General features: G+C 43.7%; 1 protein-coding gene across 1 annotated transcript in view; it reads left to right on the top strand.

Moving 5' to 3' along the window:
* The window catches only part of HCN1 (hyperpolarization activated cyclic nucleotide gated potassium channel 1), a 184,272-nt gene that overhangs the window by 103,067 nt on the left and 63,167 nt on the right, over window positions 1-18,038 (top strand). Inside the window, exon 3 of the mRNA XM_080972498.1 lies at window positions 5,277-5,438. Within this exon, the coding sequence (XP_080828624.1) occupies window positions 5,277-5,438 (162 nt within the window). The remainder of the gene's footprint in view (window positions 1-5,276; window positions 5,439-18,038) is intronic.

The raw sequence follows: 18,038 nt of genomic DNA, 5'->3' as shown, positions 1-18,038 counted from the left end.
AGGAATTCGAACTTCAAGTGTACCCTAATCAGTTCCAAACTGGTGGTGACTCTCCAGGAATAAGACCTTGGGGTCATGGTGGATAGCTTAATGGAAGATACAACCCTGGGTGCAGCCTCTGTGAAAAAGTTGAATTTCACATTAGGGATCATTAAGGAGGGGGTCAAAAGTAAAACAGCCAAAATCATAATACCTTTGCAGCCGTGCTAAGAATACTACGTACAATTCTGCTCAAAAAAGGATGTTGTAGAGCTGTAAAATATGCAGAATAGGGCAACCAAAATGTTCAAGGATCTCCCTATGATGGAGGCTCACAATATTTGGGGTTTTCTGTGTAGAGAAGGGTGAGTAAAGGAGGCAATGGTATTGAAATGCATGGTATTGAAATAGTGGGCAGTCCTCCCCCTTCTCATAATTCTAGAATCCAGGGTCATCCAGTGAAGCGGAGTGTGGGAAGAGTTGCTTCACCATAGTAAATGGCTTACTATTATTTCCAGATGAGGCCAACATGTGGAACTCAACTCTACAGATCACTATTAACTGCCTCTATGAGTGTGGTATCCCTGTGGCCAAATGGATCACCTAGTTTCTAAATGAATCTTGTACTTCTCTCTGCATCTGTATTAACCATGCTTAATATTCCCCTTACCTCTGCAATAATAGTGGACTTGGTGAGCATGTTCGTGTGTGTGTGTGTGTGTGTGTGTGTGTGTGTATCCGTTCGTTTGTTCGTTCACAGTCCATTTGGGGTTAGGAAGTCTTGCTGTGGAATAAATGAGGCCAGCACAATGAAACTCAATGCCATACTCACTGAATTTGAGTTTAGAAAAAAAATAACACATTCAAAAGGACACAAAACACTGATTGCCTTCAGTTCATGTTTTCCAGATACACATTTGATTAAAATTAGTGTGCACTTCATTAAATCTCTCTGGTGTTTTCCCCTTCATTATTAGTTTAGCCGAATCCAAGCTTTCTACACTCATTAGCAGCTTTGCATAAACCATGTAACCAGATTTAAAAGTCTTGTATATGCCTACCCACTTTTTCTTTTGCAGAAAGATTAGTTTCCCAAAGAAATATACTGAAAATTAACCGTATATATAAGGATTCAGTTGAACAAACACTGCTGCCTTCCAGGTAAAATAAATTGCACTCAGCAGCTGTTTTACATGCTCTTTGTTCTCAGACTCAGCTTCTATTTCATGCCTAGCAAAGAGTTACAAACTATATAGGGCAATAGGGCTAGACTTGACTCTGCTGACGTCAATGAGAGAAGTCCATTTGTCTTCAACAGACGTCGAATCAGGCCAACAGTTTGCTATTGATCTTTTGCTGAGAACACAAGTGTCAACAATAGTTGCTTAGTTGACATGCTGCCTATCTAGAGCACAAGATGAATCTGCTGAAATGGCTTAAGAGGTTTCCTTGTTAACTTTTATAGCTTCTAGTGCATGGGTGTCAACCTGCAGTGTGTGTGATACCATAAATGGCACATGCCGTGACCGATTGCAGCACACCTTGAAGAAGAGGCATGTCTGGACGGTCTCTCCTTTGCTCTTTGGTTGTCTGCTTCTTGCTCGATAGAAGCAAAATCATCTGCATAAAAGAGATAGGAAGTGTTGATTTACTTACTTGCTTGGACAACAATAAAAAGAACCTGTAGCAGACTTGCCTGAGCCCCATGGAGATGGTGGGTCCATACAAGTTCACAGCATCTCAGACGGAACTGTCAAATTAAAACTTGTCTGTCCAACTCATAGATCAGTAATTGTGGAGTGGCTACGTTCTCTGTTATTGATATGTCCATTAGTAGCCTGGTAATCTCCATTCTAATCTCATGCAATCATTATGAGCAATGTAATGGCTCACTGTGGAACACAAGAAGGACTATAGTTCCAGGGTAATGCTGATTTGATTCAGAGTCAGTCTTCTACTCTAAGCATTTAAGGAATGCTTGGAGTAGAAGACTGATTCTGAGGTCTTGAAGAGGTTTTGCAAGCTGCAGTAGTAGAATGCAATGGTCTGGTTAATCAGTGATCTGGCTTTTCAGATGTTGCTCCAACACGTGTAGGCTCTACTACAAACTTCAGATGGGTACAATAGCATGTACGTATAAACCTGGCCCCCCTCTGCAAATTGTTCATATGTTCAGCAGCAAAATTGTGCTAGTATTTCTTTGGGGGGTGCAGATGTTAAAAACTAATTAAAATGCACATATGTTTTATTCCATGTATCTAGTTAGTTTCCACATCAGAGTGCAGGAGTGCACTTAGCTGCCCTCAAAAAAACCTGAACTAATTTTGTATGGAATTATTGGGAGCCACAAAATGACTTTGCTCATCATTACTCATATTCAGAACAGACCTGTTGAAATTAGGGGACTCGTGTAAGTTAAGTACATTGATTTTAGTGGGTTTGCTCTGAGTATGAATAACCATACAGTGTCATTAAGGAACACGACTAATGCAAGGATATATGTCTTTCAAATGAAGCCAAACGATCAGGATGAGCTTTGCAATGTTTAAAGAATTTTAGGCACAAAGTGGCTTCCTAGTATATACCTATGAATAAAAAAGGGATTATTAATCAAGTGTGAATGAAACTGATAATAGTGCAATGAACCTCTTTGACTTCAGAGGCCAATCCCTTCTCATAACCATCAGCGTTGCTGCTGATCCATTCTCAGCTTTTGCTGAAGTTGTTTTCAGCAAAGTGATATAAAGGGGTTACAATATACAGTAACTAAGTTTATAAGAAAGGTCTAGTTTGTATGAGGAACACAATGTAAGGGGTTCAGCTTTAGAGTACCCCCCCCCCAAGATTTTGCCTGTCATGAGATTGACATATTTGACAACTGTAGTGAATGGTAATGAATTATACAGGAGCCAATCTGCTGTTATTGTTGTTAAAAAACTATATTGCTTTTTACAAATGTGAGTTATATCTTGCAATTTGAAAAATTAATTAGCCAAATTAAATAAATATATTAGAGTACTTCAGTGTAGCTTGCAGTGTGTGTGTGTGTGTGTGTGTGTGTGTGTGTGTGTATTTAGTAGGATTTATCTTAACACTGTCTTAAGTAACCTGTGATTCCCCCCCCCCCCTTTTTCTTTTTCCTGCAAATGTTCACTGTAATGCTGAACTGAACAGCGTAGGATTATTTTATAGCAACAGAGTTATCTATCACCGGGATGTTTTTATGGCAATCAGCTCCTGTTCAAGAATTTTAAAAAAACAAAACCCATTCTAAACTGTCATTGATGAAACAATTGCTTAATACCGATCACCATTGCATTGAGAGTATGTTTTAGTTTCGATAAGTTAGGGCAGTGATGGCGATATTATATAGAACTGTATATAGAGCAATTAGTTGACCGTTTTGGAAAATTAGAAACTTGTGAGTTTCATTAAAGAAAAATGGTCTCTTAAAACCACATTCATCACAGCTAACAACCAAGATTTGTTCCAGCATGATTTGAACAACCTATATATAAGTGGCCTGGTTTTGTTTTGTTTTTTTAAAAGGTGCTCACCACCTGCAGGGTCTGACTTAGAGTTAAATTGGATTTGGAAAGTGTTTCTGAAATGCCAGCCAGTTATAGTTAAGTGCCTAAAAATGGACCAGACCAGACATTTAGGCTTCTAAGTTTAATAGTTTGGGCCATGAATGTCTTCTTGACGGGTCCCTTTAACGAGAAAAGATTTGGCCTCCATCCTCACTTCAAATATTAGAAAAATGTCACCATACACCCTTGGCTCAGAAGTTATTTATTTACTTGAGTTCTACCTGTTTCGGTTCTACCTGTTCACCTCTTTCTGACTGCTGCCCTACAGGTTGGTTTTAGTTATTTGAGGCTATTAATAGGGAGAAGTGGCTATGTGGAATGGGGTTAGCCATAGGACCAAGAACCATACATGGGCTGAAGTGGGTTTATAATGACCAAAACTTTAATGGACACCACTCACGGTGTTCGGCATGGCATAGGGCCAACGATTCAGGCATTAGGGAACCAGGCTTATGCCATCCCAGCCCCACCACCGGTTTGCATTCTAGGATAATGTTGGGGCAGGGTAGGAATATCAGGCTTACCAGGCAGGGATTTGGGTTTGGTGGCTCGACCACCAGTACACTTTCCTCTTCCACCCAATAGGATTGCTCTCTTAGTAAGTTTTCTCATCCGCAAAATGGCTATATTACTTACTAGTGAAGTGAAGCTGTTGCTGGGCTGAACAAGATAAAGGCAGTGTGTGTGCATCTCTATATTTTCCTTCAGAAGGCAGGGTGTGGGTACATTCAAGCTGCTTTCTCCTGAGCACTGAACACTGTGCTTTGGATAGAAATTTGAGGCAACTGCAATTGTACAACTAATAAATAATATTTGCATGTTGTCAAGCCGCTGCCTAGCTATTGCCTTAGGGAGACCTACACTGGGGTAGCATTACAGAAGTTAGACAGGAAACCCCAACAACAATAGTATCAAATTCACAGGAGAAAAAATAATATTTCTAAAAATACTTTGAAATCATCAGTGATACATTTGATAACAGCAGAATGTTTCGTAAAACAAAATATGTTATAGAATGTTGTTCTTCTACTGCTTATTCTTTTGTGTTTAGAATCAATGCACACTATCCTGCCTCCGGTATTGTTCCAACCATGTAGCAACTCAGCAAATTTTGACCGCACGGCACCCATATGAAGTTTGTGCCATTCCCAAATCGGAAATGGAGAACTGTGTGGATGGAGCATGCTGACATTTGCACCTGTGCATCTAGTTAATACTGGGAGAGATGGAAGTTTCCATTCAACCATACTTTCGTTACAGCAGGGAACTTGTGGTCTTCCAGATGTTGTTTCACCCCCAGCCTGTTTGGCCAATGGTCAGGGATGTTGGGGCTTGTAGTCTAACAACATCTGGAGGGTCGCAGCCTTCCCATCACTCCTTTAGTGCATACAGAAAATCCTTTCCAGGCCAATTTGTCCACCAATGAAACCTCAAGTATTGTGAAAAAATTCTGAATGGTGGAATGGCCATTCTGAATGGAATTCTGAATGGCCTCTTGAGCTGCCTGGCTCTAGAGGATTTCCTTTATTCTCTGTTGATGAAATATGCTGCTAGATCCCGCTTCAACTGCCAAGGTATCAGGGCAGCATACAAAGCTAAAGGAAAATCGAAACAGATTCAGAGTGATCACTTGCCTTGACAAGAGAGGACTCACCAAGTTGCACGGTTTTGGTGCCATTGTCATACAATTTCTAATTTTCTCTACAGATTTTCCACATGACATATGATCTTGCAAGCGCTGTAGTGAGAATCTTCAACCTGATTGGAATGATGCTCCTCCTTTGCCACTGGGACGGTTGCCTTCAGTTTTTGGTACCATTGCTCCAGGATTTCCCGCACGATTGCTGGGTGTCCCTAAATGGTATGGTTGTAAGTATTGTTCATTTTTCATTGTGTTTTTTCAAACGTCCTTTTAAGAGCTGTAATGAAGAAGGCATATATTCAGAGCCTGTTATTTTTCAACAGTATGTACAGTTTGCTAGTAAGGTTTTGAAGGTTGTTTTTTGGCTGATGATGATGATGATGATAATGGGACCAGACATCAGCAATAGATAATCAAGTGGCAAGTGCAGTGAAATGTTTCGATGTGTCCCTGGGCAACCGTGCTGGGAATTTCCATGTGTTTCCTCTGAGCCAAGAGGAAAGCAGGGGAATCTGCCAGACCTGTCAGTCAACCCATCATTTCTCTTTGTCTTGCTTCCTTTTCCTCACCTGCCACGCTGGTTCTGACTCCCTCTTCCTGCTGAGCCTGCCATTCCATCCCTTTTCTTCTCCCTCCTTCTCTTTTCTCTGCTGCTTGTTCCGATTTCTGCCTTTCCCACCCACAATGCAACTGGTACAATGTTATGGCGCAATGCAGAGAGATTCTGACAATGCATTGTGGAAGAACATTGCTGTCCAGCTGTCTGCCGGCTGCTGCTATTCCAGGGCACTTCAGTGGCTGCTGTTCCTAGGCAGAAAAAGTACTGTGTAAAAAGAAAGAGAGAGGGAGAGAGATATAACCTCTTTAGAATAGATGCAGCTGCCCCGGCCTCTCATAGCAAGTCCAAAGTGTTTTAAACCAGGGATGAGGAATCTCAGGCTCAATGGCCAAATGCAGTTCTCCAGTCCATTCTGTCCATCCTTGCGGACTTTCTCTGGGCCATAACTCTCACTGACCTAACTATGCCCTCCTTGAGTGCTTTTGCCCAGCTGGGATGAGTCCTTGGAATCTGATAATGCCTCTATGCACCTAATGCGTAGGTGGAGGGAGGATGGGTGTAGAGACTTCAGTTGTTGTGGCTGAAACATGGCTTGCTGTGCACTGTATACTGTAAGAGTCACATCTTTTACTCTGCTCATGTCTGCTTCTGTCCCCACTCAATGCGGTGGCCCCTGGAGGGCTGCCCACGAGAGAATGCAACTCTGTTTTGAACCTCCACCTGCCTCCCATTAAAATGGAGATCTTTTGTCTGAAAGCTCCCCATCGTCAACACCAAAAACATAAAGGTGAAATATTCTGGCATGTCTCTAAGAATCTGAAGCACCTGAGGATCTGATGAAAATGACATATAGTTCCCAGGAAATTGATGAAGAGAGATGTGTGGGTGCTGGGTTGCAAGAGGCCAGCTGAGAAAGACAGAGATGCCCATAGGCTTGAGGAAACAATGGGTTGTGGAGAGATGCAATTGTAAAACTGACTTATAGCACCTAAAGCAAAAAAAGAAGAGAAAGAGAAGCGCTGCAGAAGCAGATGGCTCAGGTATTTGGCTAAATGTGTTCTCACCCAAGGTAATTGATGGCTTGCCCCTAGGAACTGCTGACCACTGTGCCACCTGGCGAGTCATGCAGCTGCAAGCTCTAAGGAAAGAGACTTCTGGATCTGGTTTTGTTCCACCCACCCAGGCTGGCCAGTGATGTTGGTTGTAGCAGCAGGGCAATTAATCAAGGGCGGGCAGAGGTGAAGAGAGCCAGGGAAAGAATGGAAGTTCCAGCTGTGAGTGCAAATATATTGTCTGGATGTCAGGTTCATCTGCAGATGGCCTCAGGTCTCTCCATTGAGAACCAATAGAGTGGTAGACCTGGAAGCTTCTCAGAGATCAGGCCCATCCAGCCATCAGATCTTCCAGAAATGGAAGACGTGTTCTCAGATGTTAGTTATGGATGTTTATGTATTTATTTGGAGTGTTTACCAACCCATCGCAGTTCAGAAAATGTCCTGTTGGCGCCCTTGTCAGATGCCCATATACCTGTGTTATTTGTTTCGAGTTTTCTATGCAAGTCACTAACAAAAGTTTTTACACAGCTTTTGAAAAACTTGGCTGCCAAAAAAAATAAAAGTAAAAGGAAACTCTGAGTGGTATACAGCTTTTTTTTTTTTTTTTAAAATACATCTCAATTTCCCCCCCTTATGTACTTCTGACACTTTGACATTTCTGGGAGATGACACTAAATAATGAAAGGCATGCATGTAAGGGGGAAATCCTTGAAGAATTCTAAGACTGGCTGTTCTCCAAGTAGAATGTCTAATAATCAGTTATGCTTATGTGCCCAGATTAAATGTGGAGTGATTCATGTTTTGGCACAATGAGCCCTATTTTAAAAATGGGTTAAAAGAAAGTTCAGCATTTTCAAATAAGAAGTAATCTGGAAGTGTTGTTTTCCATGGGCAGAGCAATGACGGCCTTGAACCTGTCATCTTTTGTCTGTAAGCGATGATCAGTGATGGATGATCAGTTCAGGAAAAGTGAAATCTCCATAACTCACCTGCCTCTGCAGTACGCTACCAATGGACAACATGCCTTCTTAGCCTAGCATATGTGCTATGAACCATCAACATTTACGACCCTATAAGTTGCATCTGATCGATGTTACTGTTCATGCCCTTCTTACACAAAGTAATTATTATTTTATACTTCTGCAAAAAAATAAAAAATCATTTGCTTCCAAAATGTGCTAAATTATTAAGTTCTCTTTCATTGGGGCATTCCCCACAATTATTACTTTTTTTGGACAACTGAAGATAATGCAAATGATCATCCTGATTCTGCCAATGGATGTTTGTATTGCTATGAAAGTCTTGCATAGGGGAATGGGAGGCACATTGTCAGGTTTATTTTCAAGTAGATGAAAGAGAGTTGGGAAGAGGACCTATAAGCTTGCTAGGGGGGATGTCTGAACTTGTTTCTTTGTAATGGTGTAAGAAAAGAAGAAAACAGTGGGATTGATTGTGGGACCAGATTCTTCTTTGCTCCCTGCCCCATTGCTGCTGCTGCTCTGTTAGAATCATAGAATTGTAGAGTTGGAAGGGACCCTAAAGGTCATCTGTTCCAACCCCCTGCAATGCAGGAATCTCAGTGTGCTGGTCCTGGGGGCTACCGAGAGGTGAGGTCCGAGTCCAGTCTGAGGTTGATGGTCCGGTATGGAGGTTATCCATCAAAGCTGTAGCTGAGTCCAAGGCGGGGAGTCGGGTGGGGTCAGGAACTCTGGCAGAAGAGCAGGACAGGGTGCAGGCAGGAACAGGCTAGCAACAACGTTGCTCCCGCAACCTGGGACTGGGGCTGACTGGCTTTTATCTGCCCCGAGGCATAGGGCGGCCCCAGTCCACAGGTGACTCGCCTCTCCTGGCCTGGAGGCGAGCACTCCTCCTGCAGGAACTTAGTTCCCTCCGCCTCTCTGCCCTGAGCCTCTGCAGCTCAGGAGAGGCTGGAGGGTTACCAGACCCAGAGGCAACCTCCTCTTACCCTGATGGGGCAGAGAGTGGAGCACCTGCAGGCAATGGGTCTTCCATCCCCTCAGGGGCCAGAGCAGACTCAGCTGGTGCCTGCACCTGAGGATCCAGCACAGGTGAGGACCCTTCAAGCTCATGCCCCAACTCCGGCTCAACTGGTTCTGGAGGCGGGGACTCCTGTGTAGGCTGGGATTCCTCAGGTTCAGCCTCTGAGTCCCAATCCCAGGCCATCACACTCAGCTAAAGCATCCATGACAGATGGCCATCCAACCTCTGCTTAAAAACCTCCAAGGAAGGAGAGTCCACAACCTCCCGAAGGAGACTGTTCCACTGTCCCAACAGCTCTCACTTTCAGAAAGTTTTTCCTGATGTTTAGTCAGAAATCATAAGCACTGGGTCTTTATAGTATCTCAGCAGAGATGCTGTTCCACAGAACAGAGGCAGTCACACTGGAAGTCCTGCTGTGAGCTACTGAGGAGTGGGCTTCTGACATTTTAGAGAACGGCTTCGGCCCAGTATACCTGAAGGAGCGTCTCCACCCCCATCGCTGAGCCCAGACACTGAGGTCCTCCTCCTCCTTCTGGTGGTTCCCTCACCGTGAGAAGCAAAGTTACAGGGAACCAGGCAGAAGGCCTTCTCGGTAGTGGCGCCCACCCTCCCTTCAGTTGCCAAGTAGATAAAGAACTACACAACTTTTAGAAGACATCTGAATAGATATGTTGTAAGTTGCCCACAGTGGCTGGAGAAACCCAGCCAGAAGGGTGAGGTATAAATAATAAAAATTAATTAATTAATTAAAAGAAGCAACTATCCTGCAGAACACAGTGGCCAACCGGTCATGTAAAGAGTAAGGTAGTCTCTCAAGTATCTTGATCCCAAGCTGTAGATAGCCTTGGATATTAGTACTAAAGCCTTGAACTTGGCCCAGTAACAGATTGGCAGGTACCACTGACAAGATGTTACATGCTGGCAGATTGCCCCCACCAGCTTAGCTTAGTTGCCACTTTTGACGCTAGTTACATCCTCCAGACCAACCTTACTGATAACCCCACATAGCGTGTGTTGCAGTAATACAGCCTTGAGGTTACCAAGGGGCATGCACACTTGTTGATCAGTTCTGTTGGTACATCATGTGATGGGACGATGAGCTGCTTGTGTGTAAAATCCAAGTCCCTCAGAGTTTGGTCAAGTTTGCAAACCTCTGTCTGTAACGGAGCCCCTTAAACATGGCTCCGTCAGTCGCTGGCAGATTCCGACAGTGGTTGCTTTCGGAATCGCTTCCAACATAAAAGCTCCTTAACGGAAACACGTCTTCTGGACTCTCTGCGTGACAGTTTCCGGCGAGGAGTGGGTGTCCCTACAGGAGGTCCTGAAACCTCCCCACTGTTTTCGCTGGAAGTGTCTCTGAGCCATCCCTCCAGCTCACTTTCCCTCAGCTCACCTCCTCTCCCCCTACTGGTTCCCTCTTCAGCTGCTGAGTCTCTCCCAACCTGTGTGAGCCCTTTCACCTCCCTTCCTTCCGATGGCAGTTCCCTGACACACCATGACATTTGAAAACAGAGCTGTGCAAAAATGTCTGCTTGAAATTCTTTATCCTATTTGTGGGGAAAGAGACAGGACCATTTTACTTTTATTTGCCAAGGAGGAGAGGAGATTATCTTAAAGTTTCTGGAGGGAGGAGCTCATCGTTAGCAGTGGTAGTAACATAGCCTTTTTATTTGTTTCAAAGTTGTACGTACATGTGGCAGCCTAACCACCATTTTGTGTCCTCCACAATGCCCAGGACCGAGCCTAGTCCCAGGGCATTATGTGTTGGCAGCAGAATTGTTGTTAACATGCACAAAAATGATGGGGAATATGTGGATAAAATGCTGTAAAGGGAGCTACTTTTTCGTGGGGTGTGTGTGTGAAATAAAATTTAAAAAACCCTCGAATGTTTTCTCTGGGAAAATGTCTCATGAGACTTTTTTTCTTCGCATTATATTTACAACAGACTCTAGAGCTGAGCCCAACTAAATTATAGATTGGATATTTAATTGCATAATCAGCCCTCCTGATGATGGTGATCATTATAGCAACAACAACTACTACTACTACTACTACATATAAGGCACCTTTGTTCACAGACCTTTGTGAATGGAATACATTACATTGTTAAATTGCATTGACCTGCATGTAACCCTCAGGGTGAAGGGCCGGCCATAAATGTCTAGAAATCAATCAATAACATCTAAAAACTAGTTTTATTATTAGTTTACCCAAATTGCCCCAAGCCAACTCTTCCCATCCATTATTATTTTTAAAAGAAGAAGAAGAAGTGTTATGAGTAAAAATAGATAGTTTTCTGCACCTGCATGTTTTCATCTGCTAGTTGTTGGTTTTTTCCTCTATTTTGGAATATTGTTCCTGATGTCTCACTGTGACAATGCCAGTCTCACAACAGCCAAGTGACTGTAGACATCCAGAAACATCTTTAATGATAAATGGCATGTTTGCTGACGCTTCACAAGTGCAGCTTTCCTGACAAAATAGTGACATATCTTCAAAAATGTAATTACTCTAATAAAAAGTAGGTCACCGAGTTGCTGACTGGCACGTCTTGGCAATCTTTGTGCAGCTGCTTTTGTGGCTTCCGCTCCGCATAGATTGGGAACTAAAAAGTGCATATTTCCTGCTGAACTGCTGAAGAAACCAAGTGCCTGAACCAAAGGAACAAAAGCACTGCCAAACCAGCTAGTCTGAATGAAAGGAGCAGATTTTGTATTGTGTTCAATAAAGAGCCACAGAAAAGACAGCAGAAGTAGGCACAGCTCAGCTACCTTTGAAACTGTGTAAGAACTAGGAGTCTAACCTTCAGTTTGCAACTCGAGGCAGACTTGTGTGAAAGGCCAAGGAAACAACTGGGACTTATTTCCATTGAATGGCCCTGTTTGCATGTAATGCTAAGCCAAACCAAACCATGGACTAGCACAAGTCAGAAAGCATGTGGACTCCTGGAAGGGAGAGAGCTGCTACTTTTCTCCTCCTCTGATCACTCTGGTGCTGTGTTACACTTAGCTAAACCATGGTTTGGCTTAGTATGTCATCTGAACCCAGGCTTGTGATTTAGCTCTCCCCAGATAAACTAGGAGCTGCAACCACAGTTTGACTTCATGCTACATGCAGATGAGGACAGTGTCTACAAGACAGAAAAATCTCCAGCATTCAAGCAAATATCTGCACATGTGTCTTTGACTCCTATCTTCAGTTCTCCTGCTCCAATGGCCAGAGCTGCTGGGCGTTCACCAACAACTGGAGAGCCACAGATTCCACACACCTGATATAGAACAATTGGCTGCATATCTACAAAATGTGAGGGCAGTTATTTCAAATGTTCTCCATGCCCTACACAATCATCCCTTCATTACTCCTGCACATTGGTAAAACAACAGGCAAACGGTATCTTGATACAACAACAACAAATTTATTATTTGTACCCCGCCCGTCTGGCTGGGTTTCCCCAGCCACTCTGGGTGGCTTCCAACAGAACACTAAAAACAGAATACTGTATTTTTCTGTGTATAAGACTATTTTTTTATGTGGCCATCTTATACACGGGTAGTGCAGAGAGGGGACGGGTGACTGGTGACAGCCGCAAGCAGGAGATTGTCAGCGGCGATTGGGGAGGTGATTGGTGGCTGTGACAAGGGATTGGCTGCTGCTGCGACAATTGGGAGGGCCGTTGGCGGCAGCTGGCAGCAAGTGGGCAGATGATAGGTGGCTTCGGTGAAGCATGCAGTTGGCATTGTGGGTCAGGCAGGTGATCTCTCCGCCCCCCCAAAAAAGCTCAACAACCCTGGGCAATCCCACCCCCATTTCCTTAATTTGGTGTCCCTCAAAATAGGGGTCGTTTTATACACGGGGGGGGGGCATGTTATACTTGGAAAAATATGGTACTTTACAAATATATATTAAGGCTGTGCAATAAATTGCCATATAGTTGAATTGTATTGAAATAACATTGTGATATGTGCTTCAACAAGGCAATATACTGGTGAACAAAAGGTGGAGACTTAACAGCTTCCCAGGGGGTATCTCAGCTGAACCAATACTTTACAGATACTTTGCAGATACTTTGCAGGCACGGGTGTCTCCAGCTTTGTTTGCTGTCTCCTTTCTCCCTCCTAACCATAAGAAATGAAGATAAGCCCTTGTACAAACCAGCAAATTTTTTCAGCTTCACTGGTATATTTCCACTTAAAGGTAAAGGTAAAGGGACCCCTGACCATTAGGTCCAGTCATGACCGACTCTGGGGTTGTGGGGCTCATCTCGCTTTATTGGCCGAGGGAGCCAGCGTACAGCTTCCAGGTCATGTGGCCAGCATTTTGACATGCACTTTGACTTGCACTTTGATGTGCTTTCGAACTGCTAGGTTGGCAGGAACAGGGACCGAGGAACGGGAGCTCACCCCGTCGCGGGGATTTGAACCGCCGACCTTCCGATTGGCAAGTTCTAGACTCTGTGGTTTAACCCACAGCGCCACCCGCGACCCATATATTTCCACTTAGAGCTCAGCTAATTATGCAGAGCCTGCTAACAATCCAGGAGGGAACCCTGCCCCCCCCCCCACAGCTGGCTAGACAACCATAGATCCAGCTGCAAAGTAAACAAAGAACATAACAAAGAACTGGAAAGCTCTTCTTTCTTTCTTTCTTTCTTTCTTTCTTTCTTTCTTTCTTTCTTTCTTTCTTTCTTTCCTCACCCTCACCCCCACCAGTGGAAAAAAAAAGTGTGGGGAAGAGTTTCCATTTTCATTTTCTGGTGGTGTTTATGTTGTTGGTTCCCCCTAAATAGCTTTCTTCCATATGAAAAAGGAAGGGTTTTTTATTATTTAAAGGAGACTATCTTTTTGCTTGCTGTGTGAGAATGATGAGGAGGGTACCATGGTACACCTGCAGCAGCAGAACCAGACAACTTCATCTGCTCCAGCTGCAATGAAACATGTCTCTCTCATATCAGTCTCTACAGCCACAGCAGGCACTGTAACTCTCCAACAGTTTGACTTCACCCTAGAGACAGACGGATGCCAACCACATCACGATTGATGTTTGCTGTATTTTAGTAACGCACACATACAAACTATCAATTATCAGAGAACTGAGAGAACAAAAATGTGTGGCAAACTCAGCATGCCCAATGCTCTGTGAACATTCAGTTATGGAACCATGGAGAATCTCAGAGGCATTTGTTTCATTTCAAAAACAAAACCAGCTAATGTGGATCTCCAAAATGCAGGTGGAGATTTGAAGCAGGAGAATTTTAGAAGCAGCCCTATTTATCTTGCACATATACGCTTCAGGTTACAGACTCCACTAACCCAGAAATAGTGCTTCAGGTTAAGAACTTTGCTTCAGGATAAGAACAGAAATCGTGCTCCGGCGGCGTGGCGGCAACAGGAGGCCCCATTAGCTAAAGTGGTGCTTCAGGTTAAGAACAGTTTCAGGTTAAGTACAGACCTCCGGAACGAATTAAGTACTTAACCCGAGGTACTGCTGTAATGGGAATAGCACCAATCAGTTCAGAGGACAAGGCTTCCATCACCAGAACCTTTTATATGGAAGTACTGTACTAGGAGGTTTTGGAGACGATGCTTATCCCAGTGATTCTTGCACCAGAGTTAGGGTTAGCAAGATTGTTTTGCTTTGTGAAATAGAGTTGTGTGCAAATGGCCTCTCAAAATTTCCCTTTGTGTTTTAGGGGCAGAGAAATTGGGACAACTTTGCTGAAATTCCCCAGAGGCAGCATATACAGTGGTGCCTCGCAAGACGAAATTAATCCGTTCCGCGAGTGTCTTCGTCTAGCGGTTTTTTCGTCTTGCGAAGCAACCCTATTAGCGGCTTAACGGATTAGCGCTATTAGCGGTTTAGCGGCTATTAAAGGCTTATCGGCTTAGCGGATTAGCTGCTAAAAGGCTATTAAAGGCTTAGCAGCTTAGATAAAGGGGGGGGGAGCGGGGAAAAAAATCTCAAGACTCGCAAGACATTTTCGTCTTGCAAAGCAAGCCCATAGGGAAATTCGTCCTGCGAAGCAACTCAAAAACGGAAAACCCTTTCGTCTAGCGGGTTTTCCGTCTTGCGAGGCATTCATCTTGCGGGGCACCACTGTACTTTGCAACAGTTTCTCAGGGTTGGGGCACTCGCTTGCAGTAGCTTAGCTTCACCAGACACAATCTCTTTTTCTGTTGCTGTTGGCAGCCTGGCCCCACAAACATAAAGGCCATTGAATTTAATGGGCTTACTCCCAGGTAATGGCTATAGCACTGCTGTCAATGAGAGGAAGTTGAGTCCCTCGAATGCATTTTTCTCTTTCTCTGGGTAAAAGAGGCAGAATGATGGCTATAAAGAGAATAAACTGGCATTTTATGTACCTTCTAAGTTTCCATATATGCTCTGTTTTTCTTCTTTCTTTAGTGATGGCTAAATAGCTCCCTGTAGAGAAATGCATCAACATATGTATCTCAGGATCCTACTTTTGCAACAGTTTTGCTAGTTATCTAACACATGGGACTGGGATGTAAGAACTCATTTTGCAAAACTCTATTCCTGTGCAAGTCTCCTTGAAATGAATGGAGGCTTTGCAGAAACAACATCATGATGAATTGTTCCCTAGATTGTAGGCCCGGGAGTTGTAGGTAGAATGCAGGTTTAGCAATTCTCCCAAGGCCTTGCAACAGCAGAATGCCATTTTAAATACAAAGAACACACAGTTCCTGAAACCAAAGAGAGTAACTTACTGGTCTTGTTTGCACGTAGCACTAAACCAAATACAGTGGCTTAGCAAGAGCAAGCACGTATTTCGGTACCCAAAAAGAAATTTACAGCTGCTTTACTCCTCTGCCAGTCTTGCTGTTGCCACTGTCTGGAGCTAAGCCATGGTTTGGCTTAGTATTCCATGCAAACCTAAGCTTGTGGTTTGTTTTCCCCAGACAAACCATGAGCAGTAAACCTGGAACAAATCTGGCTTGTTGGGAGTGATACAAACCACAAGTCCAGGTTCACCCATAACACTAAGCCAAACCATAGCTTAGTTTTTGGTAAAGTGATGACAGCAATACTGGAGGAAGAGGAAAACGAGTTGCGATTTCCCTTGTGGGTACCCACATGCTTGCTTAATCCATAGTTTGGCTTAGCATAGCGTGTGAACCAGACCACTAACTGCAACTGAAATGACACATGAACACAGAAGCATAGGTACAACGGGTGCTTGCTTTAGGAATGAGATTGAATCATAGAATTGTAGAGTAGGAAGCCACCCTGAGGATAATCTAGTCCAGCCCCCTGCAATGTAGGAATAAGCAGCTGTCCATTATGGGGATCAAACCTGCAACCTTGGTGTTATCAGCCCCATTCTCTAACCAGCTGAGCTATCCAGGCTGTGTGAATTTTTCCTGGAGATTTTCCAACCTATGATAGGGCATTCCATTTGTAGTCCCTAGAGATCATTGCCTGGAATCCATTATATTGTCCTTTTTTATTCCCCTGAGATTTTGAGGGGCAATTTTAACCATGCTGATTAATTTATTTATCACTGCCTGTATAGTTTTTGTGGCTTTTGCCTTTTTTTTTTTTTTTTTACTTATTTATGTACATGCTATCTGTTTTATTCTTTTTTTTAAAAAAAAAAAACTGCCATAGGAATATGCTTGAAGAGCGGTATTAAATACTTAGAATAAACATTCCCTACCTTGTTTTCTTGCCCCCAATTTTTGGCTTCCTGTGAAATGGCAGAATTAAGCAACAACATTAACATCTTTACATTTTTAGAACTCCCAATGTAGTTTTCCTTTAAAGAAGACTAGCAGGTGGATTCTATATTTGCGCTGCAGAGTAATTTTGTAGATCATCCTGTAATCAGAACACCATGGCTTGGTACTCAGATGTGAATAGATATGCTATGCTTCCATTCAGAAAGGTGTTTGAAATGATTGCTAAGCATTTCTGCACTTTCTAGTGGCATTACCATTATGCTATTTACACTGTGACAGGGGACCCTTTTTCTACCAGGGGGGCACATTCCTTTCCAGGCAACCTTGTAAGGGGCACATGTTAGTAGCGAGCAGGGCCAGAGTCAAATGTGAGTGGAGCAACAAATGTAAATTTGCCTGTGTATAGTAGACTAGTTTCTAAGGATCCCTCTCTCTCCTCCAACTGGGCAAGAAAGAGGCATTATCAGAATTCAAGGACACAATCCAAGCAGGTGAAAAACATTAAGCGTGTAAAGCATTGAAGGGTGTAGCCTGGAGAGAGTATCAAGAGGGGTCTAGAGGGCTGCATTTGGCCACCAGACCTGAGATTCCCCAAAGAGCATATATGCTATGTGTAATTATTGTAGAATTCTTAAGGACTGGCTCTGAGATATATAAATGATGCAAAGTGGATATTGGGCCAAGCTATCCTGTAGCCTATAATTTGAAGAGGGGAGGAGATGTATTCTTCTTCTTTGGCGATCACTCGTAGCCAAGTAAGATTGTCTTCCATAAACACGGTTTTAACAATGAGTCCGTAAGTGACTGTGGAGGCCAACTCTGGATCCACACCCATGGAAACACCAGCAAAGTCCACCCTGCTGCCCACAGACAAAAGTAACCAATGAATTCAGGTCTACAAGGAGACAAACAACTGAATCAACATGCGCACACAGCACACACAATTATTTCAGAAAATTGCCTTTCCACGAGTCCCAGTAGCACAGGCAGCCATGAACCCACTTCTGTTAATCTCCAGGCATCTCTGTAGGCAGGAGAGGGTCATTGTTCAGTGATAGAGCACCTGCATTGCATGCAGGTCTTAACTTTAATTCCTGCCATCTCGCAAGTACGGCTAGAAATGTCCCCTGCCTGAAACCATGGTGAGCTGCTGCCAGCCAGAGTAGTTAATACTGAACTAGACGGACACTAAACAGTGTTTCCATGCACTGCTCTGATTCGCCAGAAGCAGCTTAGTCATGGTGGCCACATGACCTGAAGCTGTACGCCGGCTCCCTCGGCCAATAAAGTGAGATGAGTGCTGCAACCCCAGAGTCGGCCATGACTGGACCTAATGGTCAGGGGTCCCTTTACCTTTACCTTAGACGGACAAAGAGTCTGACTTGGTGTAAGGCAAGTTCCTTTGTCCCAAGGGTCCATCTCCTCTTGAGCTGCTTATAACTAGAGTAAAACACACTAAGAAAAGGGAAGAGACTACCCACTGTACAGCACCCAGGCAGGACCAGATAGTGGACA

The sequence above is a fragment of the Podarcis pityusensis genome (genome assembly GCF_964106645.2).
Source record: "Podarcis pityusensis genome assembly, chromosome: 11".
Taxonomy (NCBI): Eukaryota; Metazoa; Chordata; class Lepidosauria; order Squamata; family Lacertidae; genus Podarcis; species Podarcis pityusensis.
Note: the sequence above shows the minus strand (reverse complement) of the source record. Positions and strands in the feature narration are given on the sequence as shown.